The sequence below is a fragment of the Calonectris borealis genome, chromosome 2 (genome assembly GCF_964195595.1).
Source record: "Calonectris borealis chromosome 2, bCalBor7.hap1.2, whole genome shotgun sequence".
NCBI classification, from domain to species: Eukaryota; Metazoa; Chordata; class Aves; order Procellariiformes; family Procellariidae; genus Calonectris; species Calonectris borealis.
The window spans coordinates 160,657,340-160,684,635 of record NC_134313.1 but is presented as its reverse complement, the minus strand read 5'-3'; the positions used below and the strand labels follow the sequence as shown (position 1 = coordinate 160,684,635).

General features: G+C 38.2%; 1 protein-coding gene across 1 annotated transcript in view; it reads right to left on the bottom strand.

Moving 5' to 3' along the window:
• PTPRN2 (protein tyrosine phosphatase receptor type N2) overlaps window positions 1–27,296 on the bottom strand; it is a 674,564-nt gene that overhangs the window by 410,763 nt on the left and 236,505 nt on the right. Inside the window, exons 6-8 of the mRNA XM_075144119.1 lie at window positions 12,697–13,171; window positions 2,253–2,507; window positions 858–898 (exon numbers count right to left, since the gene is read on the bottom strand). Coding sequence (XP_075000220.1) covers window positions 858–898; window positions 2,253–2,507; window positions 12,697–13,171 — 771 coding nt within the window. The remainder of the gene's footprint in view (window positions 1–857; window positions 899–2,252; window positions 2,508–12,696; window positions 13,172–27,296) is intronic.

Genomic DNA, 27,296 nt, shown 5'->3' with positions numbered 1-27,296 from the left:
GAGGGTTTGCCCATTTATGAGTCTTGCAGTATTATCTTTTGATAGACTATACAGTAGGAGAAATTTCATGGCAGTTTTTAAAAATATTTCCTTGACATTTTTCTGCTCCATGCAACCCAGAAAAAGAAAGATGAATATACCTCAAAAATGGCTGAATATTGGACATAAGTCTATAAGATATGATTCAAAGCTCACGAGCAATATTGTAAAAGTAATCTGGATTAAAATCCCAAATTTGATGTTACCACCTAGGGTATGAGGTGTAATGCCTAGAGCTTTTGAAATACCTCTGACGTTCAACGATTTGGAAAATTTAATGGCAAAGTAAAAAAATGAAGAATGTCAGATCCCATGAAAGGAGAGGCAATTTTGAACCCTCCCACAAACACATGCCTTCAGAGTGAATATGTTTACTCATCTGCTTCTGAAAATCACAGAGATTATCTGAGCAAGGTTGCTTACATTCCACAAAACTAAGAGCTAAAGGACAGGTGAAAGAAGGGTGTTTTCAAGAACACCTCAATACTCAAAATTTACTAACCTGAGGAAAAGCCTGAATTTGTCTGAACTTTGGGATCTGTTATGAATTCTGTCTATTTACAAATAAAAGAAAGGCAAAACAGGACTTGATTTTGGTTTTTTGAACTGCAAAACTCATTTTGGTTAAGGTTTAAATAAATGTTCATTTAACATTTCAATGCATCAACAACAATATGCCTATGCTGTGATATTGAATTATATCCACACAAGACACAAAACAAGTCTTATGTTTCAGAAGTGTGTTTTTGACCTTCGCTGCATATAAACCTGATATTCTGAGATGGAATACTTGTTTTGTTAAAATACTGATACTCTACCTCTTTATCAGTTCTCACACTGGCTTCGTGTACTCCATTGTCTGTAGGATATGAAAAGCACAAATACATAGTTATGAAGGGAAAACATCATATATGAAACAAACACCGCTTATACGCTGCTTTGTAGTGGTGGCCTTTTCAGGCAGTTTAAACATTAAGACATCAAAGCTGAAAGGACAGAGTAAAGAGCGCTATTCAGTATTGTTATTCTAACCCCACTTCAATAGCAAATTAATGCAAGATCAATAGACAGAGTACTTCAAGAGCCAATGTAATAGTGTTATTTTGCTAATTAAGTGTCCAATCTTCATATCAGTTTATCAATATCTAAGGAAAAAAACAATAAAATGGCTCTAGCTAGCTGAATGGAGATTTACCTTAAAGAAAAAGGAAACATATACATCCCTCATACATATTTCGGTGGAAGAAGACAACTTATTTCAATAGATGTTGTCTACCAAAACCATGTTACAGTTTAACCACGGTGATGATATGCAGTCACATCATTAACCTCAGTCAACTAATGCTGGCTTTTTTGGTTTATGAACTGAGCCTTATTCATCTCTCTCAGCATGATTTAGGACAAACCCTCAAGTCTGCTCATTTTAATCTACAAAAAGAATTGGCAATTAAAATAACCAGACTATTCCTAACTAGTGAGGATTTCAACATATCACCATGACAAAAGACAGTAGGTTAAAATCACTGTTTATCCCTTATAGCATAAGTTTTTGGTGTCCTAGATATCATAAGATTCCTAAAATAGAGAATGGTAAGTGGTAACTTATGTCCCACTGTGGCATCAACTCATTAATGGCACTTACTGTAGCTCCTGAATCTGCATCACCAGGAAAATATGTGTCCAGACAAAAGAAAATAATAATAATAACTCTTTTATTTCCCTAAGCAGGAAAGGGAACAAGTAGTTTTCTACCTGTACTTGTCTAAGACTTTCTTCTGCAAGTAATTGTAGTACATTAAAGAAAAATTATCTGTAAACCACAATTTTTTTCCCCACATATTTCAAAATACCTTCTTGGAATATAATAATTTTTCATTATCGTTTTGCTTAAACATCTCATTTTCAAGAAAGGGAAATTAGACCACACAGCATAAAGCAATTTATATTTCAATATAATCAGATGTGTAGGTTGATCTTGTTTGTGAAACTTGAAGACCAAGGGTTCACAAAAAGATACATTTTCAATAAATAAAGTATCTGCTGTAAAAAGAAAACAACAAAGCTAAAATTGTGCAGCCTTCAGGAAAAAAAAAAAGAATTTTTCCTTCCTGTCTTCTTTAAAACTGATTTTAAAAAGTCTAGTACTATTGTAAAACAATAAAGGAAAATAAGGGTAGCTATCTTTTGCTGTACTTAACTCTTAGAATTAATACCTTGTATGTTAATGCTGTTTTCCATTAATCCAGTCTGAATCTCTGTCCTTCCTTGAGTACCTCCCTTTTTCATTTGTACTTGTGTTTTGTCTTCTCTAGTTTTTCCAGCACCCTCCTCCATTTCTTCCTGAATGCCAACTGTTTGAATTGCATTGGCGATAGTATCAGCAATCTCATCCAGTTCCGTTGAGCTGAGATTCTCCACATTCACCTGGTGTTTCTCTAGGTCCTTCAACACATCTTTAATAAGCGTCTCTGGATCACAAAACAGCATAAGCACAAGATTTAGTTGCATACATGAAGCACATATGCTTGTATCAGTAAGTATCTTTCATGTTTCCTAAAAGATAGCTTTTCCTTCATGGAGAGCATCTGTTTTCCAAAAGAGTGCATACACATGCTGCCATCTTTACGGAAAACACAGTGTATGGATATTAGAGTTTATGACAAGGTGAATCTGTGCCAGGCACTGGGAGATGTATGGGATGTATGCCACTATAACCCAGCAAGTTGTCCTAGAGAGAGGGTTATAAAATAGTCACTTTTTCTTTATGAGAAGAGCATTGTTTCCTAGTCTAAACCAACTCAAAATACTGAAGACAAGAGTTAAGGTAGCTTAACTTTTTAAAATTACACTAAGATAGCACAAACACCACTACTGTTTATTAGAGATCAGATTTCTTATGTGATTTGCTTTTTTGCAAAGTAAATAGCTATATATAGTTCTGGAAAAAAAAGAGTCAGATATTTTGTCTTTCAATCAAAAAGCTCCTCTTCAATTAGAAGTGGATAGGGACATATGACAAACCTTCTAAATTGTATTGATTTCTCTTGGAAAATATATATTTTGTCAAAAGCGAACTTTACTGTTTTGGTTTGTCAGCTATGAATGTCTGATCCGTCATATTGAGGAAAGAAATTTTAAGATGATATTCCAGGCCAGGAAAAGCAAATGGACTTATATTTAGGGAAAAACCAAACCAAACCAAAACCAAAAGCAACCTTGATGTGAAAAAAGTTTTGAAGATGAGGAAATTCAGGGACAATAATATTAAAGGTGAGTTAGAAGATGTAGCATAACAGCTCTTCAGGGAAGGTACTTTTCTGACTGCGTATATCCTTCAGTACCATTCCGTATAACTCTGCAAAACTCAGCCTAATGTCCCTTGGAGTATGAGACACTAAATGTAGGGCTTACTCTAGCATACCAAAACCATTTTCAGTCATGCCTCTGTTCTGCTTATTCATGCTGATCAAGAATTTAGCATACATGTGCATATGCATGCAAGCAAGAAAACTCTTTCACATAGGTAGTATTGTGTAAGAAAAGGAAGATATGGACTGCTTTTAAATCTCTGTTGAATGTATTAAATTATATATAAGCAGTTTGAAGGCAACATTGAACCTTTTTTCTTATAGCAACATTCTCCCTGTTAAGCCCTCTGGTTGGACATGTTCATCATCACCTGTAAACAAGACTTTGGGACCATGCTGTCAGCTTTCAGGCTTACATAAAGGTCAATTAAAAAGTAGGTGTGCAAAGGGGAAAACACTAGTAGAAAAAGGGCTAAAGAGAAGATTTTGTTTCTCACAGCAAGGGAGGAAGTAGTAGTTAGAGACTAGGAAAGAAGAATAAGTAGTAAGAGACTCTTCTTCTCCAGGGAAGAGGCAGCAGAACATCTGTGATTTTGGAGGGAGACAAGAATCAAGGATTATTTGTCATTGGGAAAAGAGGCTAAGATCTTGGACACTTCTGTCATTTTTTGGACCCCACAGTGTTAGCTGAAGAGGTTAGAGCCTGCAGCTGACCATCAGCTTCTCAATGCCATCTCAAGGCAGAGATTCATTTCCTCCGACCTGCCCCATAATTCACCAACTAAACTAATGCCGTTCTCCCTCAACTAATTAGTCAATATAAACCAAGATAACTTAAGCAGTTTAAATAGTATGTTTACTGTGAGTCAAAGAGGGTTTTGACACATGGGGAAGATGGTTCTTTGATGTACTTTATTTTCCAGGTTAAAAGGATACATTTTTTCCAATATGCTGATATTATAAAATTCTACTGATTTCATTACAAAATTCAGCTGAGGTTGTATGCCGTGAACTTTTGAAATTTACTTACAAAAGCATAGTTTTAAACACACTTAAGTGTGACTATCAATAAAAAAGATAGGTTAAATCTATGATGCTGCTTCACACTGTGGCAGCCAACAAAGATTATGGCACCGTACTGAAATAGCAGAGTGCTTTATACAGGAAAGCAAGCATTCAGTAACGAGAGTCAAAGACTTAATCTCACGACCTATCCCAAACTCTCTAGGACAAGATATTTGGAGGCAGCAAAATTAGGACTGAAGTTTTGTGGAAGCTGAATTACACTTCACAGAAAATGTTGAATACTTTCCTTTCCACATTTCATTGTATTGTATCCATCTCCTGTTATGAATTTAATAATATAGTAAAAACATGATGCTTTTGTTTAGGAAGGTAATCTACAAGAGCAAATTGATCCAAACTGCAATAAAAGTTTTCACTAGACTTGATCAAACTGAATTCAAGAAACTTTTTCAAGAAGCGCAACAGCTACCTGGAAGATAGCCGTTAGGAGAAGATGTTACACATAGCAGCAATGCAGGAAATTGAGCTGAAGGAAATACCAGAACTGTCAGATTAACGCAGAAGCTTTGTGTCTGCTTAGGCATCATTTCTGTTCTTATGTTTTATAGAACTGTTGGACTATAACCTGACAGAAAAACCTAAATTATTGAAGCAGAGCTAATAAAGTCAGCAAAGAAAAGACAGAATATATGTCAGTTCCAAATCAAAACTAAAACTTTTCAACTAAATGTATAAAGACACATTGCAAGACACATCACAGTAGGAAAAAGTGTTCTTGGAACACTGTTTGCTTACCTGACATCAGTGCATCTACAAAAGAATGAAAACTGTGATGACTTCAGTGACTCTCTTTTTCAAGAGTTTTTGCCATTTATCCATTGATATGAATAACCCATGACGTGCAGCAGCTAACAAACTATGAATGAGGTTTTAAAGGTTTTTGCAATCATGTGGAATAATATTTACAGATGTTCATAATAATTTTTAGTGCAGATCAAGAATCCACCTCTGTATTTCTAAAACCCTTGTAAATGTGGAATGGTCTTAGAAAAAACATCTATGCCAAGAATGAAAGTTTTCTAAGTCATACAAAGATCATTCAATTTTAGGCAAAAGAAGAGAGAACATGCCCAAAACAGCCAGCTGATTAAAGCCTTGAACAAGAGTTTCCCACAATCCAGATGAGTTTCCTAACTATCAAAAGATACTGACTGCTTTAGGATCACTCTCATCACTTTCCTACAATGTTTTTGAAGCATTTTTAATTTGTTCAACTTCAGAACAGAAGTCACATTTCTTTTCCCTTGACTTAGAACCCCTGCTTTCTAGCCATAACACGTTAAGAAGAATGTCATTCGGTTACTGGGATTTTCAAGCTATTAGGAAACATCTTACCAAGAAACTGGATTTATGAAAAAAATTCAAATACACTTACATGCCTAGTAGTACTATTTTTTCAAAATTTAGACTCTCAGATTCTCAAGTTTACTCAGTGCTAATGTTACTTAGAGTCCTGAAAGTTTATCTAGTTTCTGAATACGGGACCAAGATTCTTAAAATACTCCAAAAGAGTGGTTAGTAATACTATGAAGTTTTTAGCAAAATGCATAGGGAGGTGTTTCAAGCAAATTCCAGCAAATGGAACAGCATAAAAGCGATTGCATCACTGCGTAAAAGTTGTACAAACAATGTTCATTCATTTATGATAAAAAAAACCAGTTCAAATTACAGGAATTCAGCAGCAGATTCAAGTCAAAAGTAGCTCAAAATTATGATTCTAAAAATCAGCAACCTGAGGTTTCCAAGCTGAAAGCAAGTTTTGAGCCTCAGAAAAATAATTTGCATCTGCATTTGCGTGTTAAATTTTATTTAAGCTAGTCACTGGTCGTTACATCAATATTTGAAGATAAATCTTAAAAAAGAATTGTATTTCAGGACATATATAATTAAAAGAGCTATATTAATGTAGCACTACTAGATTTTTGTTTATTTCAGTTGTTTCACAGCCAGCTGTCAAGACCAACTACTGAGCTACTCCACAACAGGCATTCAATATAGCCTTGTTATTTCCATTCCATTTAATTTTTTTCCAAACTGACTTTTCTTTGTATTTATTATCTTAGCCAAGTCTTATCTCTCCAGTCCACTTCCACAGGTTCATAGTCAATAACAAAGCAGTCTCAATCTCAAACGAAATGGAAATGGGGGAATGGGGCGGGGAATCACACGAGAAAATGAGCGGTCACAGGCCCTACTCTAGACAATACTAATAGGCTCACTGCAGGTCCTCCTGGTTCATTAAATAAACCCGTTATAGAGGAGCCTCCTGCTCCTCTGATGCTGCTATTCCTGCCCTGGTCGATGCCACCTGGACACAGGTCGTCAAACAAACTCCTAAATACAGACTTGTGTCAATGTGAGTAAAACAGCCATTATATGCTGCCTTTACTGAACAGCTACAAGTGTGATTTAAAATGTCAAGGATGAAAGGCAATAACCAAAGATAGCAAGTATGAGGAGCATCATGTGTTCAGTACGGTAGCAGGAACAGCCATTGAAATGTCTATAACAGCCTGGTGAAATGGAGGTCTACATAAAGAGTCTTGCTAACTTCATGAGGTTACCGATATGATGTTAACACATGTCCATGCTAAATACGGATATTTCCACTTCTTATTATGGCACTTGTCCATGTTTGTATATCATTTGCATGTTATTGGATAAGGCTGATACACAAATAAATATCAGTGCATCTATTTACAAACACCTTTGGGTAATTTAAAGAAATTATTATGAATTTATTAAAATCAGAACATATTGTAGGAGAAAGATCAAAAAGTGGATGGATACTGCAATGACGCATCACTTAAGCAGCAAGGTACTCGAACATGCATGTACCTGTGCACAGCCTTTATACTCTCCCACTGACCCCTTCTAAACAGAATTGGCAATGCTCAGCCATGTTTCACAGGGCTTATACTGCAAGCCAGATTTCTCTCAGCTCCAGCTTCCGAACTGAAGAAGGCAAGTTGCCTTTCATAGTTGCCTTGGAACCGTGATGACAGTTAAGGCACAAATATTTTCGATGATGTAATTTTTAATATCAGCTTCACCAGTAGAATTCCCCTAGTAGGTAACAATAGCAGTTTAGCAAGGGAAAACAGCTTTTTATTGTACAGCATGTAAATCATGCCCCATACTCCGTTGACAAAACTGCCAAAGCCAGCTTGCCTGACAACTGAATGGTATGGCAGCAGTCATTTTGCTAGCAGCCCCACAGGGTGGTCTGTCTTCTTCTACCCCATCACCCTACTGACCACATATTAGCTATCCTCAGCAGCTGGGCACCATACAGATTGGTGACCACAGCTTTGCAAGACAGAGGACATACAAAAATATCTTTGCTCTCTAAACATGGAAGTTTGTTATTTTTTGAAAAAAGACATCTGAGTTACTAATTTTGTGACCTTTTCAAAGCAATGGAGAGATGTATTCTGTAATATTTAATACACCAAAAATGAGTAGACTAGAACAAATCACTTAAAACTGAGCCAAATTCTAAATACGGCTGGTGCAGAAGACAGATTAACGATTCCGCTGTTGCACAGTGACTACAAAGGCAGTACCCACGCACATCATGCTACTCCTGGTTTCCAAATCTGATAGAAAAATAGCTCCACATTTCCTTCTCTTGTATTTCTCCCTCAGGGTGCCTTCTTAACTAATTTACCTGCCACTGTTTTGCAGCAATTCTCAGTGCTAATCTGCTCAGTACCTTCTGGATTGTTATCCCAGTCAAGTTCCTTTGTCTGATCCTGTATCAGATGCAGCAGAGAACTGAGCTCATGTGACTGCACCCCGTGCTTTCCAGTTTTTGAACAGTTCTGTGGTTTAGAGAGTGCAAGGGAGAAACAATCCACAAGCGTACAAAAATCCTGAAGCACCAGAGAGGTTGGAGAAAGGTTAAAAGCAGAAAGAGATGGAGCAGTCAGCCTGGCAAATCTGAATCCAAATCATCATCACCAACGGAGAGCACTTTAAACAACTGTCCTGGTTCCGGCTGGGGTAGAGTTAATTTTCTTCCTAGGAGCTGGTATAGTGCTGTGTTTTGGATTTAGTATGAGAATGTTGATAACACACTGACGTTTTAGTTGTTGCTAAGCAGTGCTTATACTAAGTCAAGGACTTTTCAGCTTCCCGTGCTCTGTCAGGTGCCCAAGAAGGTGGGAGGTGGCACAGCCAGGACAGCTGACCCAAACTGGCCAACAGGGTATTCCATACCATATGGCGTCATGCTCAGTATATAAACTGAGAGGACTTGGCTGGGCAGAAGTGATTGCTGCTCAGGGACTGGCTGGGCATTGGTCGGCGGGTGGTGAGTGGTTGCATCACTTGATTTTCCTGGGGTTTTTTCCTCTCTCTCTTTTGTTTTTTTCCTTTTCATTACAATTTATTATTATTATTGTTATTGTTATTATTATTTTATTTTATTTCAATTATTAAACTGTTCTTATCTCAACACATGAGTTTTCTTACTTTTGCCCTTCCGATTCTCTCCCCCATCCCACTGGGGAGAAGAGGGTGAGCAAGCGACTGTGTGGTGCTTGGTTGCCGGTGGGGTTAAACCACGACAGTCCTTTTTGGCACCCAACACGGGGCTCGAAGGGTTCGAGATAATGACAGATCTGACCAGAGCCTGTTAAAATATATTTGTTATAAGCATTCATTATATTACTTTAATAGTCGCTGATCACAATGTTGTTTTATTTGTTCACATGGTTATATTATGTAAATCCTCACTTGCAGTACGTATTCCCTGCAGTGCTGTTTATCACTCCTGGGAGACAGGTCAGGATTATCATTTTGCTGTACTGTGTAACATCGGCTTATGATACGATAATATTACCGGTCAAAAGACTAATTTGGTATTTGTATTTGGTATTGCTTTCATCTCCGTACCTTGGGTGCCATTTCTTGGAAATTAACAACGTCAGTCTTCACGCTTTGTCCTCAGAGAACCAATTATGGGGAAGATGGGGGGGATGCTTTCCCCCATTCTTTCACCTTCCCTTTCTCCTTCAGGCTAGTTACACCAGCTCTCGAGGATTTTGAATATCCTTGGGATGTTCAAGCCAGCATGCTCCTTATTGCTATGTCTCCTGAATGGCCTTGTTTAGGGTTAAACAACTATTTAAAAAAATCACTCGGAGATCTGCCCCGAGGCTGGATGGTCATGGGTGGCACTGCATGTGGGAGAACACAAGCAGGTACTTAGAGAACTTCTCACCCCCAATGGTCTAGAACTTCACTCGTGAACAACTACAGGATCCTGATGAAGTGATAGAATGCTTGAAAAAAAAATGCCGTGGTTATTCCAAAGAGGCACAACTTATTGCACTGTGCTGGGCCCTGGCTAGTATCTACCAAACACTGCTCAGGAGGAAGAAGCACACTGTCGCGACAGCAAGGAAGCAGACTACTCTAATGCAGGACCATCAGAAGAACAAGAGGAGGAAAAGGAAGAATTCCCTGCTTTCCCCCAAGTGATCGAGGGGTGGACTTAACCATGGACACTATTGCACAGGTTATTCATGAATGTGAAACATACACTGCAATCAAGCAAGCCAAGTGAGTAAAGCCTCTCTGGTATGGAGGACGATGGCTGAAATATAAATATGGGGAGGCCTGGCAGATTGATTGTATCACACTCCCACAAACCCGACACAGCAAGTGCCATGTGCTTACAATGGTGGAAGCAACCACCCGATGTCTGGAAACATATCCCGTGCCCCATGCCACCACCGAGAACACCATCCTGGGCCTTGAAAAGCAAGTCTTCTGGTGACATGGCACCCCAGAAAGAATTGAGTCAGACAACAAGACTCATTTCTGAAACAGTCTCGTAGACACCTGGGCCAAAGATCACGGCATTGAGTGAGTATATCACATCCCCTATCACACACCAGCCTCTGGGAAAATCGAACAATACGATGGACTGTTAAAGACTACACTGGGAGCAATGGGTGGTGGGACATTCAAACATTGGGATATGCATCTAGCAAAAGCCACCTGGTTACTCAACACTAGGAGATCTGTCAATCGAGCTGGCCCTGCCCAGTCAAAAATTTTACATACTGTAGAAGGGGATAAAGTCCCTGTAGTGCACATAAAAAATACGCTGGGGAAAACAGCCTGGGTTACTCCTGCCTTGGGCAAAGACAAACTCATTAGTGGGATTGCTTTTGCTCAAGGACCTGGGTGCACTTGGTGGGTGATGCGGAAGGATGGAGAAGTCTGATGTGTACCTCAAGGGGATTTGGTTTTAGATGAGAATAGCCAATGAACTGAATTGTATGATGTTAATTACTATGTAGTACTATATGTCATCATTACTATAGTTGCTACATGCCATATCAATGGTATTACAGTAAGAATCACTCAGATGAATGAAGAATGAACTTTGATGGAATCGAGCAAAGTGCAGTGGTGACGGAACCAGAACTGGCTTCAGCATGCAACAATCCAACACCACACACCATCTCTCCTGCCCTGAAAGACTGTTATGACAGATGGAGCCCAAAGTCATGGACTAAATGAACTCATTTTAGAGGGATGGCCCATAGACTAAGGGAATGATATCTGTGTGTATATACCAAAAGACAGGAAAAGTGGTGGTGATTAATTGGAATGCATTGGAAAATGTGAGACCCAGATATGATGTAGATGGTATAAAATAAGGGGTGGATACTGTCCTGGTTCCTGATAGCCGGGGTCAGTCCTCACCACTTCCTTACGAGACTATTTAGTGGCCCAAAAATACAAAGGAAACAATATTATTTCCTACTCAAACAATTCATAATTTTATGTCTATGCAACATTTAAAAGCTAATGCAATGGAAGAAGTTCCTACAGGGCACATTATGTATATGAAGTCAAAGCAGTACAATGCAATGAATTGTGAAACACGTTATTCCCTCTAAGTGTTAAGCATTTTTTTCCCAGTTGGCTCCTACCAGGAAAGGTGAAGTGGAACAGCTGGAGGATAATGAAACCAGCATGTACCTAGTGTGTTTTGAGTCTAGCAACAAAATTGTCTAACCTGTGCAAGAGACTTACAGTGCCACCTGGATGTGATTTTACATTATAGTTTGTTCCTTGAAACCTATTGTCTCTGGGCACCATACCAAGATTGCTTTCACTTCTGAGCATCTTTTAGATTGCAAGCATTATCTTTCCTCTGCTGCAACTTTGACATTCTGTGTGTTCTGTTTTTTTAAAAAAAAAATAACAAAAAACAACAAACTAAATCAAAGAACGTTAGACTTTATGTATGATAATAACTACAGAAGGGATTCAGAGGAACCCTCTTACGTATCACCAAAATCCATTGGGATAGTGGTGACTACAGTGTAACAGATGTAATTGCTTGGCAATGGCTGAAGATCAATTCTTTCATTTTTCAGGCATTCTGAACCACTGGAATAAGATCAATAGTCAGGTTAGTTTAGAGAAACAACAAAGTGAACGAGAATTATTTTCTAAACTCTACCTGATCACAAGTCATGATGTGAAGACCCATCTTGTCTTACAAAGCAGCACTTAAAATGTATCACAGTATCCCTTGAGATGTTACACTCCATTTAAATATTTGTCAAACTATCACATACAAAAGAAATCAGGATCTGGTGATAGTTAAGCAGCATTAGCAAAAAAAGATGAAAATCCAGCAAATGGGTTGTTTGTTATAGAATGTCCAGCCAAACATAGCTGTAACCCCACCTTCTTGTATTACTTTGTGTCCACCTATCCACATAGCTGACAGACTCCTCCCCTCTTTGTGTTCTGTGCCAGAATTTATCTCAGTGTTAATTTCTGCATCTAACTTTGAATTTTACCCATGGTCTTTGAATTTTTAGTTGGATACAGATAAACGGAACAAAACGAAGCATTTCTATATTACCTATATATAGTGTGGGATGCATACATAAAAACAGATTTGACAGCGAAGATATACCCATAATTATGTGTTGTCTGTAAAATGCTTTGAAAATATAACAAGTTACATAAATGCTATGTCTTACTAAGTGCCATATATTTCTGCATGCATATGGAAGGTGGGTTGAAGAATGTGGGTAGATGTTTGCAGGGAAAGAGTAGTTAGAATGGTGAACATTATTATTGTGAGTATTATAGTAGATATAAATATGCCAATAGTAGGAGATATATCAGAATGTCTTTTTTTTTTTTTTCTTTTTTCTCAAAAATGTTCAGTGAACACGAGGAAAACTTCAGATAAGTTAAAATAAGTAAATATCAACTTTACCATCCACTACACTCAGAGGGTCCTTTGGATCATCCTGGGAAACAGATTTATGATTCAGCATTTCAGGGGTTGGCCCCAGCACTCCAGACGCAGGTCTTGGCTGGAACAGCTTCTTCATTTTAAGATCTTCTGCTTTTCCTTTGCCAAAAGTTCCATCAAAAGGACTGACTTGCGAAGAGTAGAATCTATCAGCATAAATGTGAGACCCTTTAGTCCTGCTGTGAGAGCTTTTATCATTGCTTTGTGCTGACAAGTTCTGAGTGATGTACGTATGCAGTGCAGCCATCAGAGTTTTTTGGTCAAACCCCATTTCTGACTCTGGCGAGACCTTGTCTGGCTGAGGCTGGCTGAAGGTCCTCCCATGGAGATTTTCAGTGTGCTGCTGATGGGTTGTTGATGCATGGGCCAAAGGAGGTGGTCTTTCTTTGGGTTTTTGCATCATGTAGTACCTGATAGGATCATTATAGATGTAGCTCTAGGGAGAGTAGAAGATGGAAAAAAGCACTGGGTCATTATTGCTTTGTAATTTTTGTTATGCAGGAATCACAGGCATAACCCTTAGTGTTTTACCAATCAGGAAAACAATAATTAGAATCTGTAATATGTAGGTAGACTGCAAACCTCAAACTGGTAAGTTTGCTTTAAAGAGGCACTATCACTTTAATACAAATTTTGTGAAACAGTTTATTCGATTATTGAAAAGAAAGAGAAAGAGATTAGAGAGAGAATGATAAAATCCAAACGATGTTAACTATGTATGCACTATTTGTATTCAGTTGGACAAAGAAAATTTAGTAAAGACACTTTCCCTGTTTTTTACTAGACTTCCAAGAATAACTTTTTTTTTTTCAGGTTACTTACCAAAAACTGGCAAGTCAAAATAAAAATGCCATTCTCTAAAGAACACTGAGAAAACTAAAACATTATTTTGTATAAATAAAATACTTTTTTTACTTTAAAAAATCAAAAATTTCATTAATATTTGATTTTTTTCACTAAATTAAATCGCCAATCAATATGTCCTTTGACAGTTTAAAGAAATGCACAAACAGCCAATAAACTGGTTTTGAATTCCTTGATTATTTTTAAGTACAACAACTCAGCAAATTAAAAAAGAATGTATGAAATGTTTAAATCATGCTAAAACCGTATTTTCATTGAAAAACTGTGGGGAAAAACAGTGGAACATTTGGACTGGCACTAGGTTTTTCTATTTTGAGTTTCAGATTTTCAAGGATGCATCAACTGGGAATCTAGCATTGTGAGACAACACTTGTTTTCACTGACTTTTTTTTTTTTTGATGATGGTGATAAAATTTAGTTTTGAGGAAAAATTCTAAATTCCCCTTAAGTACTTTAAACCTCTATCCAGCACATTAAAAAATAAACTCATTAAGTAGTATTACATTTACTATAATTTAATCCTACAGACATTTCTTGTTATGATCACAACCTGAAGGCAGGATTTTTTGTTTTTAACAAACTGGTTCCACCCTCCCAAATCATTTCAAAAAGGGCTTTTCCTTCACTCCCTGCTAAATACAAATTTGAACTGAGAGATTTACTTATATTCAGAATTATTCCAGTTAAATTCTTTGTTTATAATTCCTTCAGGACACTTTGCTGAATTTGCATCACATGTTGTATGTGTGTTGAAGAACGGGTTCTGCTTTTCAGCTGGTTAAACTCTCATTAATTTCTTGGTTAAACCCTCATACAAACTACATTACAACGTGGGAAACTCAGGACAGGGATCATTTCAGCTCTCACTGCTATGAATTATAGCGGATCACTACTGTCCCTGTGCACTAGTAGCAGAAAGGTTTAGGAAAGAAAGACCTGCAAAATACATCCAGAGTGCAGAGACTATACACCCCAGGGGAGAGCAATTAGAGGAATTCATCCAGAAAAATAATTATATATTTCCTAATGGACTTCATAAAGGCAAAATAAGTAAGGCTGATAAGCTGCTCCAGATATGAATAAAACCTTTTAGATTTTATCTAGTTCTTTATTTATGGACAATAATTTTGTTCTCCATCCAAACAATTTTATTTCTTCTGATAACAGTCAGTTGATTTTATAATATATATTCATAACGCTTGCTTTCCAAGAGGGTTATCCTCCCCCTGAGAAATGACTGAAGAGGTTCGTTCCATGATTCCATATCATGATTTGTAGTTTTATGGTTTATGCAACTTTATTACAGAAAAAAAGGCACTTTGGCTTCTTTGGCTTGTGATCTACCAACACAAGGCTTTTGACTTCTGCAGGTGCCCTTTAACATAGAAACGTGTTTTATTAATGCCAAGAAATTGGGCTAGAGTAAGACAGTGTCGAAGAATATAGAGCTAGAGATCAAGCAGCTTTGTGTACGAAATATTTTAACATCCCCTGGGAACTGTATCAAACAACAGGAATGTAGCTCCGGTTCAGTGCACCAGCTGCAGGGTACGCACTGCTCTGATCAGCACCAAGAGGGGAGCCAGTTGTCAAAACACAAGTTGAACACAGTTTACATACTTAATAGCAAATCCTAGATGTGAAAAACTACTAGTCGTATGTATTTATCTCTCAATGTCAACGGGTCTTTGCATGGGGTAATTAACTCTTTAATGATACTCACTCCCTAGAAGGAACTGCAGAGGATGACACAAAGCTGTCCCAGACACACCAAGTAGTTTACAGAGAATTCACGTAAATTGCTGTCTGCCTTTCCCACCCCTGTACTCCCTACCTTGCCACCTTTTGGAGGACCTTCTGGGGACAAGGGAAGGAAGAACAGGGAGCTGGGAAAGGGAGAAACACGACCGGGGGAAGAGGACATTCCCCATTCAGCCATGGAAAGACGTTAAGTCAGCTCAGTCCAGCTTGTGTAACTACACCCTAATTTGGATCCCTGTCCTATATCCAGCTGCCTCTTTTGCCTCTAAAGCTTCACTAATAAATCAAGTCTTAGAGGGAGCAAAACTGCTAGACACTCTCAAACCAGTTGTGAAAGATAAGGGTCAGGAGACGCAGCCTGGCTTTTGATGAGCTATTTAACAAGTCCAAATATCCTTTAACATTAACAGATCTGTGATTTCTTGCTCTTGCAGACAACAAGCACATCAAGAAAAAAAAACACAGCAAAAACACCAAGTGATTGTACACAAATTGGATATAAGCAAGTGCCAGTCCTGGGCTCAGAGGTGCACCTCTATCACGAAGCGGCAGCATCTCAGCAGCTTGACAGGTCACACTTCGGGTAGTAAGGGATGAAATATTAAAAGTTCTAATTAAAGTACAACACCAACAGCTTAGCTGTCTTCACAGCGCACTCGGATACCAGCCCATCTGATGTAGTCTGACTTAATCAAAGGGGTCTCACAGCTGTATGGCATGGCAATCCTCAACTTGGATGAGAAAAAATCCCCTTCCTGAGCCCTCCCACCTCATCTTAAACAAAATACCAAAAATATATGTGCCAACTGAAATACGCAAGGTCAAATCCAAGTAAAATTGCAGCACGGATAAATACAACCCTAGACTATGGGTTTGTGCTAAGTGGTATGGGAAAAAAAACATATTTTTTACAGAAAAAGATAGAAGAAAAATATGTTATATGTAGTTTAGAATTCCAGTGACAATTTACATCCTAAGTTATTAATAACAATTGCAGAGCACTGTGATAATATTATTTGAAGTGTTTTTGCATTCTAACCTCCTGAACATGGACATTGCTAGTTTGACTTACTTCAAAGTTAAATGGCATAATCCATGGTCAGTGAAAAAAAGAATCTGTGAATTTCTTTATTGGTGCCTTTGGAGAAGCTGTTAACATTATAGAGAAGCAGAAGGAAAGAGTGAGAAGGAAAAATTTAAAAAGAAAATTAATTTCTACATTGATTAAACTGGATTTATATAAAGTACTGCCAGTAATTGCAAAAAAAAAAAAACAAACCAAACATTAAATGAAGTGTGCAGAACTAAGAAAGAATACTCTAGTTACTATATAACTGGTTTATACTGAATAGGGTTAGAATACAAGTCCCTATTACTATCATAATTTTTTTAAAATAGATAAGATACTGTTCAATTACCTCATGTAACTGATACAGCATCTTTAAAAAGTATTCTGAATTGCTAAAAAACTCAGTTTAAAAAAAATCTTATTTCTCCATCTGCACAAGATTTTCCTCTTCTTTACCACCTTTCAAACAAGCTATCTCAATAATTCACACATTATCAAAAAACCCCACACACTAACCTTTCTGAAGATGGAATTGTTAGGGCAACGTCTTGTATGGTTTAGGTATGTAAGTAACTGACATTTTCTATATGAAAGTTCACAGAAGGGCACATTAAATTACACCTTGCAGAGGCACTGTGCAATAGTCTATGGACTACATGTTTTCTTTAAAAAAAAAGAATTAAAAAAGGGGGTAGGATTAGATACATATACCCCAAGGCACAGATAAATGCTGTTCAATTTATCCATTAAGGGGTAGATTGATTTGAATATTTCACCCAAGTGCAGAAAGAATGGAATTAAATTTATGACAAAATACTTCCTTTCTTGAGGATACATTTGCTAAATCTTGAAAGCACAGAGAGCTAACAAAACATCCCTTAGGAATGCATAAAGAAGAAATCTTCCTCCCTCAATTTCATTTAGCTTTTTCTGTTTGATGCATTTGCAGACATTAATTCATGTTTGCTACCACCTAAATTTGGTTGGACCATGATTCCACCTACAATACTTAATTTGTTGTGCCTATTTGTGATAGTGGCAGCATGCTCTCTAAAATTAGAAAAGAAAAACACAACAAACACTGGAACCAGGCCCTCCCTCACCAATGGTGGGATAACATAAAAGTTTCCAAAGGCTACCAAAAATTAAATGATCTCATACTTTAACTCACTGTGCAGAGTGAAAGAAGTTTAACTTTTTCTACCAGAAGCAGTCTAGGTACTTTGCGAACCACACACGCTTGCCTCAGGCAAACTCCCTACATGGGAAATACCATGCAGTCATGTGAACCCCTGACTAAACAGCAGCACAAGTGGCACTGCCTGATTGCTAGATCGGTCGTGAGGACTGTGGACTTGTACACCTCGATTTACCTTTGCCTTGAGAGAAATCCAGCCAACAATGAAACCTGAGGGCCAAATGGGTGTCGTGGAGTGGATAACAGTGCAAAAGTCCCTGGGATGGAGCTGAGTAAGCGGTACATCTGTGTCCTTAGAGCATCACTGCTGAAGTAGCCAGAAACATGGTAACAAAGCCTTAATTCGTTCAGCTTGTGAGCTGCTGTTCCCATAGAGTGCTGCACTGTCAGGAGGATATCTTAGCAGGCTTCCCGCTAGCTTCAAGCTAGCTGAAAGGGCGAAACTCCTCTGTACAAACCTCTGTGTGCTGTAGACACGATGTTACACACTCTGCACCAAATTCAATGTTAGGTTTGTCTGAAAATAATAGGTAAAGCCAATGAAAGAATTCAATTTTCTGAGCAATACTGGAGCAAAAGCCTTTTCTATCAGCTGATAATGACCTTTTATACCATGCAAGAAACCACTGCATAAAACCCAAGAAATTGGAAGACTAATTCAGATTCCAAAAACTGGAAAAGGCCAAACCAGTGCCTCCTGCAGTGACAGGATAGCATCAAGCCATGGTCTTTTGACAGATTCACAGGCTTAAGGCAACAGGCACCGTTGCAGTCATATCATCTGACCTACTATTTCACTAATAATTTTATGTAACTATCTCCTATTTTCTTTCTGAGAATTACAACGGCTTTGAAACCATTTAAGAACTACATCAGAGAAGTAAAGATGGCAAAGATTGTTAATTAACACCCTGTAGTTTGCAGTGTCAAAAGCTTGATCAAGCAAAAGGGGTCCTCAGAGTCTCCTTTGATCAAAACTAGTGATGACTTTGCTTCCTAATTCTGGTTGTGAAAGTGCAGTGTAACAGGATTGTCTGGGGTCTGACTGTATATCATTCAATAATCTACATTGCTGCAATCTCAGTTGACAGAGATTTGATTGTGAGCAGCATATTCTACCACTCTTAAACAAAACAACCCTCCAAAACAAAAGAAAAAAGAGAGAGGATAAATACATTGGTTTATTTCATGTATAAGTTACTATTCAAGAAATTCACTTTTAAGTCTCAAATGTTCCCAGCAACTCTTGGTATCCTTTGGTATCCTCTTAGCTGCATGCCTACCCTTCAACCTTCTCCAACAGACTCTCCTGCATAAATAATTTTTATTGTTAGTTGCCATTTCTTGTACTGCTGAGGAACTCACTAGCTTTAGTCTTCATAACTAACCGCTAGTTGTTTTCTCTGCTTCCCACAAATCTCCATATTATGGGTTAAAACAAAGTTTGTAAAGTATTTCCTTTGGTGTAAAAGGAGTGCTGAATTGTCTTTCCTTGGCATTCATCATTAGCCCACCACAAAGAGAAATGTTAGTTTTACACATTGGGTTATATGATAACCTGGCTTGTCTCCACACATAAAAAAGCAGAGAAAAATGACGGGTGGATGAACCCCAATAATCTGATCAGTGCCAAGGGACCCTTCCCCAGGTCCTCCCCAGGCCATCACAGTGAGCCATCAGCCATGACGTCCGGGAATGCCACCCACCAGACGGGTCAATGGGAGAAGCTCTCTGGATCACCCTGCAGATTGAAGGAGTTACTGCCAAGGGGTGTAGGACTCCTTACGGTATGCCAAGAAGAGCATCTTGTCATTGAACAAGGCATATTATGGGACGTTTAGAGAAAGGACCAGACAGGGAGGGATCAAGGTGGATTGGGAAACAGCCGTGGTAAACAGCAGGAAAAGGGAGTAAAAGGGACCAGTAGCAGGTAAGCAGGCTGGCCAGTATACTTGTCTGACCTTACCTTGTGTCTGATCACCACAGCCTGTCCTGTCTTCTCAATAAACTCTATTTCTAACTATTTTTCTGGGTGAGAAGCTCTCTATTCTTTGTGCACGTGTGTGTGTATGGTGGTCTGACTGCCAACAACAGGAGTCAGACCATGGGTCCCGTGGTGCATGTTGGCAGTACCTGCTCCACCTGGCTACTGGCTAGATGTGAGGACATGGAGCTGAAGCAGCTTCACTTCTGTCAGGCTACCGGGTTCAGCAGCTCCCTAACATTACTAACAGGAACCAAAAAATGACAGTCAACCCCCAGCGGATGGTAGAAATTGCGTAGCATGGCCATCAGTGCTGATAGATAGATATACCAGGGTTTATCAGGTTTTTCCCTTGTCTGAGAACAGTTTGCTCATATGTCCATAAGTCTGTTACTTAAGGTTTCAGTGAATGATGTTTAAACACATTTTCTGTAGGCATATGCTGGTATATTGAGCTAACTCATTATCTAAAGATGATTTACATAGAAACATGAAGATCTTCATCTGCCAAAAGTTGAGCACATTAGCACCAATTCAATATATTTATAACTCTAACATATGAATCTAGAGACTACTTTTATCCAAAGAAATGCAAATGGTAGAGATCTGCAGGATCCATGTCTATAACATTGCTTTATAAACCCATTGAAAGCAACCAACCAATTCCTGGACAACTGCTAGAGGTAAGGTGAGGTTTTCTTCCCTTCATAAAAAAAACTTGTTGTTGCATTGTCCTGAAATGTATACACCAGCACAATCACACAGAGGCTAGATAAAATAAGTTTAAATTTTTGTGAACTCTATCCTCTCACTTGATAAGTATCATCTAAAAAGAAATATGGAATACACATTAAAATTTGTACCAGCTCCACCATCTTCTATTTATTGAGCCCAGCGTACTGAAGTACAGTGAGTGAATATTTGCAAGACAAATAGCAAGCTTGCAGGAGAAAGAAACAAAAACTCCAAACACATGGTATTTGGCAAAAAAAGAGCTGATTTTGAAGGGGTGGGGAGAGATCTGAAAAAGAAGCAAATCTTATTGTCCAGTCAGTATTTGAGATTTTAAAACTATCAACCATGTTTCATCTGGAAATTACTAGGCCTACACACATCATTTATATAATTTCTACAGCACTTGTATCTTCAAATCATTGTACAAATAAATCTTTACAAGACTACAAATCTTTACAAGTTGTGTGATAAGGGAAATTATGATTTCTATGTTAAAATGTGGAAATTCTGTCACTACATCATACATAAACTTATAGGTTGTAGGTAAAGGTAGGTGTCAGGTCTAAGACTTGAAGAGCACGATACTGGCACGAGAATCTTCACTTGCCAAATTATTAAGCTGAAAAATTAAATCACAGATCACATTAGATTGCCAAACTGTGTATTTATGCTGCAAATAAACTGATTGTAATTTTACTAGACCTTGTAGCCATGATTCTGTTAGATCTTCAAATGTATGGGTACCTGTCCTCCCAGAAAAAAGTTGCTGTCTAAACCAGATACGTGCAGGATAGAATCTACCACATCTAATTTTATATATTTAAATTAAAACGGATGAATCACGACTTGGAAATTCCTTTTTTCTCTCCGCTGATCATAAAATGAGCTTAGGCTGTCTTGCACCAATACAAACATCTGTATTTGGTCAAATGAATTCTGCTCCAGTGCTTATGGGGTTTTGTTTTTTCACTGGATTTTGGGGTTGGTTTGGTTGGTTGGTTGGTTGTTTTTTTAAAGAGGACTTTAATGTTTCTATTTTACTGAAAAGAGCCATGGAGGGGAGAATGATCCAAAAGATGAAATACTTATCTGGGATTTGAGGCTTAACTTTTAGTCTACACTCTCCTGAAAAATTCTTGCCCAACCCCAGAAAAGCTATCTAATTTGTCTGTGAAATAGGGGTCTTTGTTCTTCCCTACTTTGTAACGGCATTAGGTAAATAAATACATCAACGCTTGTAAGATGTTCAGATATTACTCTATTGCTTGTTGTATAGATACACCGATAGATGGGCAGTTCTGTAGCTTCAGGGAGACACTCCTTTATCAATTATTCCTGATATTTTTATGAACGTGTTTATGCACAGGGTGTATGACATTTTTCTTATACATAATCCCACATATATGAAATATTAAATTGAACATTTATATCAGCAGAATTTATATGTATACGTTGCAGAAAGGTTTTGGACTTTTCAGCAGTCAGCTATCAAATCAATTTCTGATGATCTTCATTCAGTACTGTATTTTAATCAATGTTAGATAAATAAGGGTCCTGCTTTTTTGAATTAAAGCTCCAGATTAAAATGAGTAATGACTGTGTAATTTCTTACTAGTTAATCACAGTAATTATTATTTGCAGATAAGTTCAGAGTACATCTTTGAGCACTAGTGCACTCAGATTTTCTAAAATAAATAATAATCCTTTTTAATAATTATCACACGTCCTAATTCTTTCAGGAGATGAATTACAAAGCATCAAACAATTGATTTTCAACTCAGCAAAGCTATGAGTACTCTTCCCTGAATGTGAAAGGGGAAAATAGGTGGAAGGTTCCCTCTTGTACCAAGGATTAAAATATAAGCTTTACCACATGCCTTATCTAACCTTCGTACCCTTCTAGATTCCAGCAAACTGACTCTGCCACAACAGTTTTTATTTGCACTTTCTCGCCTTTCAGCACCATTGTACTGCTGATGTAACAAGCAGCCATACCCCTCTGCCCCTAACCAGTCACTTTATCTGTTTCTTTTTCCCTTCATGATTCTGCAAAGACTTTTAACTTTATTAGCGACGACTTTGATGCAAAGATTCTGTTTTTTTTCCAAAGTCTTTGCTTTAAAACTTATAAGAATACCTGAGACTCAGAGATTTCTGCAATCACGCTATTTATACATAAGGTTTACCTTAAAAATGCATGCAAGTAAGTAAAACCCAGAGAAACAGAAAAAGCAGAAAATTGATGAAACTCCCTGAAGACTCTGATAATAATTTTTCTCTCTTCCTCCCTACACTACATACTAGGGCCTGAATGGCACACCAGCCTGAGGAAGACGTTAGCAGCAGGTAGGACCCATGTCTGAAGACCTCAGAGGCAAGTCAAGATGAAAGAATAACAGCAATTACACATATCTTCTAGCCCTAAAAACCTAAGCCATAAAACAGAGACCCCTGCAACAAGAAATGCAGCACCAGCATAAGTGTAGCAGGCAACTTCCCTATTCCTACATCCTGTCCAGGAGCTTCCAGCCCCAGAGTGGAGCTGGGAGATCAGAAGAGCGAGGAAGAGGGTGTCCAGCCGTGTGGCCGGTGGACGCGATTGCTGCCTGCTGTAGCCACTGCATCCGAAATGAGCCCAGTGCAGTGCTATGTTACCAAAGCAGTGTACTTTTGCCAGCCTGAGGCATTAAAAAATTCACAAGTCAGGCTACCAGAAGGCAAGACAATATGTAAAAATGATAGCTAGTTCAAGAAAAAAGCAAGCAGTTCCAGCTAAAAATGATAGCTAGTTCAATGAAAACCCAAGCATTTCCAGGTGAGTTATTTTTATTTTCTTCCTGATTTTGAGACTTTTAAGTACATTTGGATCACATTTCAAATCTTTTCTCTTTCTGTGATGACTAAAAAATTATTCTTGGTCAGATGAAAGCAGTATAATTAAAATCTCCTGTAATTCAACTGCAAGCAGTTGGACTTTTTAAAAAACAATAACGTAAGATCGTTCCTCACTGCCTTGGCTAACGGCTGGTGAAGAGTAGACAACAGGAGTATTTGTTTCCACACTGATCATTTTTGCTGCCTCTCTTTTTGTTTTCTTGTAACGGCCACTGTGGACATAGCTATTTTTTTTCTTTTTCCACCTCCTTTATTTAAAGATTTCCTCAAGGCTTCCCACATGCCCAGCTATGCAATCGCTCACGCAGAGCTCACCAGCAGGGCTGCCATCAGCAGCAAAGCAAGCAAGCTCTCCTTTTACAGCTGACTAGCTTTAGTAATATCAGCTATGTCCTGTCCCTTTGAACCCAACAAAACCGTGCTTCTCAGTTTCTGTAGGAATGTCAACAGTGTAGTGGTTTTTTCAGGGTTTTGGTTTTGGGTTTTTTTTTCTATGAGAGGGGTTTGTTCTAACTGGAGGGGGGAAGAGCAGGGAAGTTCACAGGTGATTTGAAGCCTCTGCATTTCTTGCCTCAGTAGGTAAGGTAAACCAAGCTTTCTCATTATGTGTATGTGCCTGGCTATATGTTATTTTCCATACTAAGTCCAGGTTTGGTAGAAAGGAATCACAAAGACTGATAATGCAGCATTTTGTGAATGGTAAAAGCTTCATTAAGCTCAAGCAGGGGAAAAAAAAAAAACAACAAACGCAAAACCCCGCTAGCTAATGCTGAAGTAACAAATGCCACCAAGTGCCCATTTTCTGAACAACTCTTTTCAGCTTAACTAAAGTGAAATGTTCTTTACAACTGTAATCCTTAGGAAATAGACCCATCAAATCTTCCGATTGACTGCTATTTATCCACTGGCAGAGTCATTATCAACTGGCTAGATTACAGCCTGCAGTAGATACTGTCTAAATACTGAGAGAAAATTCTAAGTTAGTGATGAACTTCAAGTGGTTCAAAAATCACTCAGAGAAGCTCTTGCAATAAATGGTAGACATTATAGGAATTTCGGTCCATCACATGATTTGAGTTTAATAATGTTATTTCTGTCACTGTTGTATCAAGCCTCAAGCTGACAGTTGTTTGAACAAGGGAAATAGGAAAAGAGTTACCTGTTTCAGGTTTTGCCGTGTCTTATTTTACAACCTTATGCATAACTGTATGTGTGCTGTCTACTTGGTAATGTTGAAACTCTGTAGTTTTATTCTGATAATACATGTGAAAATAGTAGGAAACCTAAAGACCAAAAGTTTGTAAAGCAATTTGATTAAAAATATTTATGTTAAGACGCTAAATAACACTTTTGGAGTATAACAAATATTATAAAGCCTCTTTGTCTTTTTTTTTCCTTTGTTTTACTCTGTCCCAGCCAGAATCCTCTGCTGTCAGTTTTGGAACAAATCAGAATCCACTCAGGAAGTCTGCCTAGAAGCACTAAATCTTTGCAAGATTCAGCTACACTTCATAGCAGGTAAGGTATCAAAGCAACCAGAGTGGTGTTACATCTCCTACTCCCTGACAGCAAGAATGAAGTGACAGAGGTAAATATATACTTGAAAGAAAATTATTTTTAAGAAGGGCAAAGGCCCAACAGCTGCAATTCTAAGTTTAAGTAGTGTGAGGTACCTCTGTCTTACCCTTATTTTTAATCAGAAAAGTGCACGAAAGTTAAAAAGATAAGATCTTGCTACAGTTATTTAATGTAGGTTCATAATTTATCTGTATATGAAATACAAAAATATGGTATCAAGATTTTGTTGAAGCATGCAATTAAAGTGCCTAAGATAGCCATTTTCAATTTCAAGTGGTATGACCATATCAAAAGCAGCTCTTGCAGTTACTTTCCTTCCTACTCTTTTCAAATTGTTAAATTTTACATTTTTTTCTGCTTCCTGGAGTAGGAAAAATCCTGGTTTCTCTTTCATTTAAATGTTATTCCATTAATGACCCAATGAATCAAGGTACAATACAGTGTCCCCCTTCTTCCTTTTTAAAGAATAACGGTTCCATTTGATTTGCAGAGGATAGGGAAATGTCTCCAGGATCATTTAAAATTCATGATTGATTACTAATTTTTAAGATAATTTTCCTTTTTTTTTTTTTCATTTTAAATTATAGGTAATGTATCTGACTCAATGTCTGTTGTTTTAAAATGCTCCTTAGTAAATAGAAGTGTACAGTTTGCTCCTATACGTGCTTCATTTCCAGATTTTCTCCTCTTTATCCCACTCCCCTAGGCTTCAGAGTACCCATCTCCATGGCAACACTCGATAAGGTTGGTGGGTGGTGTTATCACAGCAGGCTTCCCCACAGAAGGTCTCAGCCATATGGATTATTTATGAACTTGCATGACAGCACCAGACCCACTGAAATACTTCTTGAGCGAGTTTTCTCGTCTCTGAAAGCCAGTGATTCAAAGCAGGGCACCCTCACTGCAGTCAGCGCCCAAGAGTAGAGTGTGGAGGAAAGTACGACCGAAGGTGGTCGCTCGTCCATCCCCAAAGCTACCTTGCTGCTGCCTGCAAGTTTATCTTACCCCAGATGAACACCTAGTGACATACGCCATAAATCATGTGTTATATATGCCAATCAGTGAAATTGGGAACTTGTGGCTTCTGACGAGAACAATACATTTCAGTTATACCATGACTAAATAGTTGATACAACTGGGAGTTGCTGTTGCAGACACACTGCAGTAGTTCTGTGTCTCCGAGTTAGTTCCTGGAAAAAACTAGCAGTTTGGCTTTAACAGTATATTTTCACCTGATTTTTTTCCTAAAACTTCAGTATATTTTTTAGCTAAGGTTGTTGCATTTACGCTGTATTCATGCAAATAGCACATACCAATTTTTTGAAAGGATCACTATAATAGCAGCCTATTTCTTTAATAATAGAGTGCTTTGGATAAACATTTTTTAGTAAAAGATACAGGGCTATAAGGGCTTGTCATATGCAACCCCTTCATCCAATCATTTTTATAAATTTATCAAGCTCCATCTTAGAGTGAGACAGATTTTCTCTAGGAAAGAAAGAAATTGTTTTGGTTCTCAAATAGGCATTTGTGTGTTTTTTTAACATAGCCAATACTCAAGATTTAATGGTTGTGATTTATCTTCCTAGCGATCTATATATTTACAATGTATACATATGAACCTTAATTGGTCACGATAGACTTCCTTTATGATCAATAAGAAGTAGGAAATGTTGAGGCACAATTCATCAGATCCATTATCAAAATCTGCTCAAAGATCATCTTAATTGTATTCTAAGCACCATAAACACTAGCAAGAATTTACAGGGTAGTTCAGCCAGCTTTTTGGAGAGGAGCAGTTCAGATGCTGTAAGAAGGGTTTCAGATCAGCCAGTGAAGATGTCACCACTTTTATCCCACTCTTCCTCCTTCCTTACATACAATCCGTACCTAATTAAGACTGCCCAGGTGGCCAAGAAGGCCAACGGCATCCTGGCCTGTATCAGAAATAGTGTGGCCAGCAGGACTAGGGAGGTGATCGTGCCCCTGTACTCGGCACTGGTGAGGCCGCACCTCAAATACTGTGTTCAGTTTTGGGCCCCTCACTACAAGAAGGACATGGAGGTGCTGGAGCGTGTCCAGAGAAGGGCAACGAAGCTGGTGAAAGGCCTGGAGCACAAGTCTTATGGGGAGCAGCTGAAGGAACTGGGGTTGTTTAGGCTGGAGAAGAGGAGGCTGAGGGGAGACCGAGGTGGGGATCGGTCTCTTCTCCCAAGTAACTAGCGATAGAACGAGAGGAAACGGCCTCAAGTTGCACCAAGGGAGGTTTAGATTAGACATTAGGAGAAATTTTTTTACTGAAAGAGTGGTCAGGCCTTGGAACAGGCTGCCCAGGGAAGTGGTTGAGTCACCATCCCTGGAAGTATTTAAAAGACCTGTAGATGAGACATTTAGGGATATGGTTTAGTGGGCATGGTAGTGTTGAGTTGATGGTTGGACTCGATGATCTTAGAGGTCTTTTCCAACCTTAATGATTA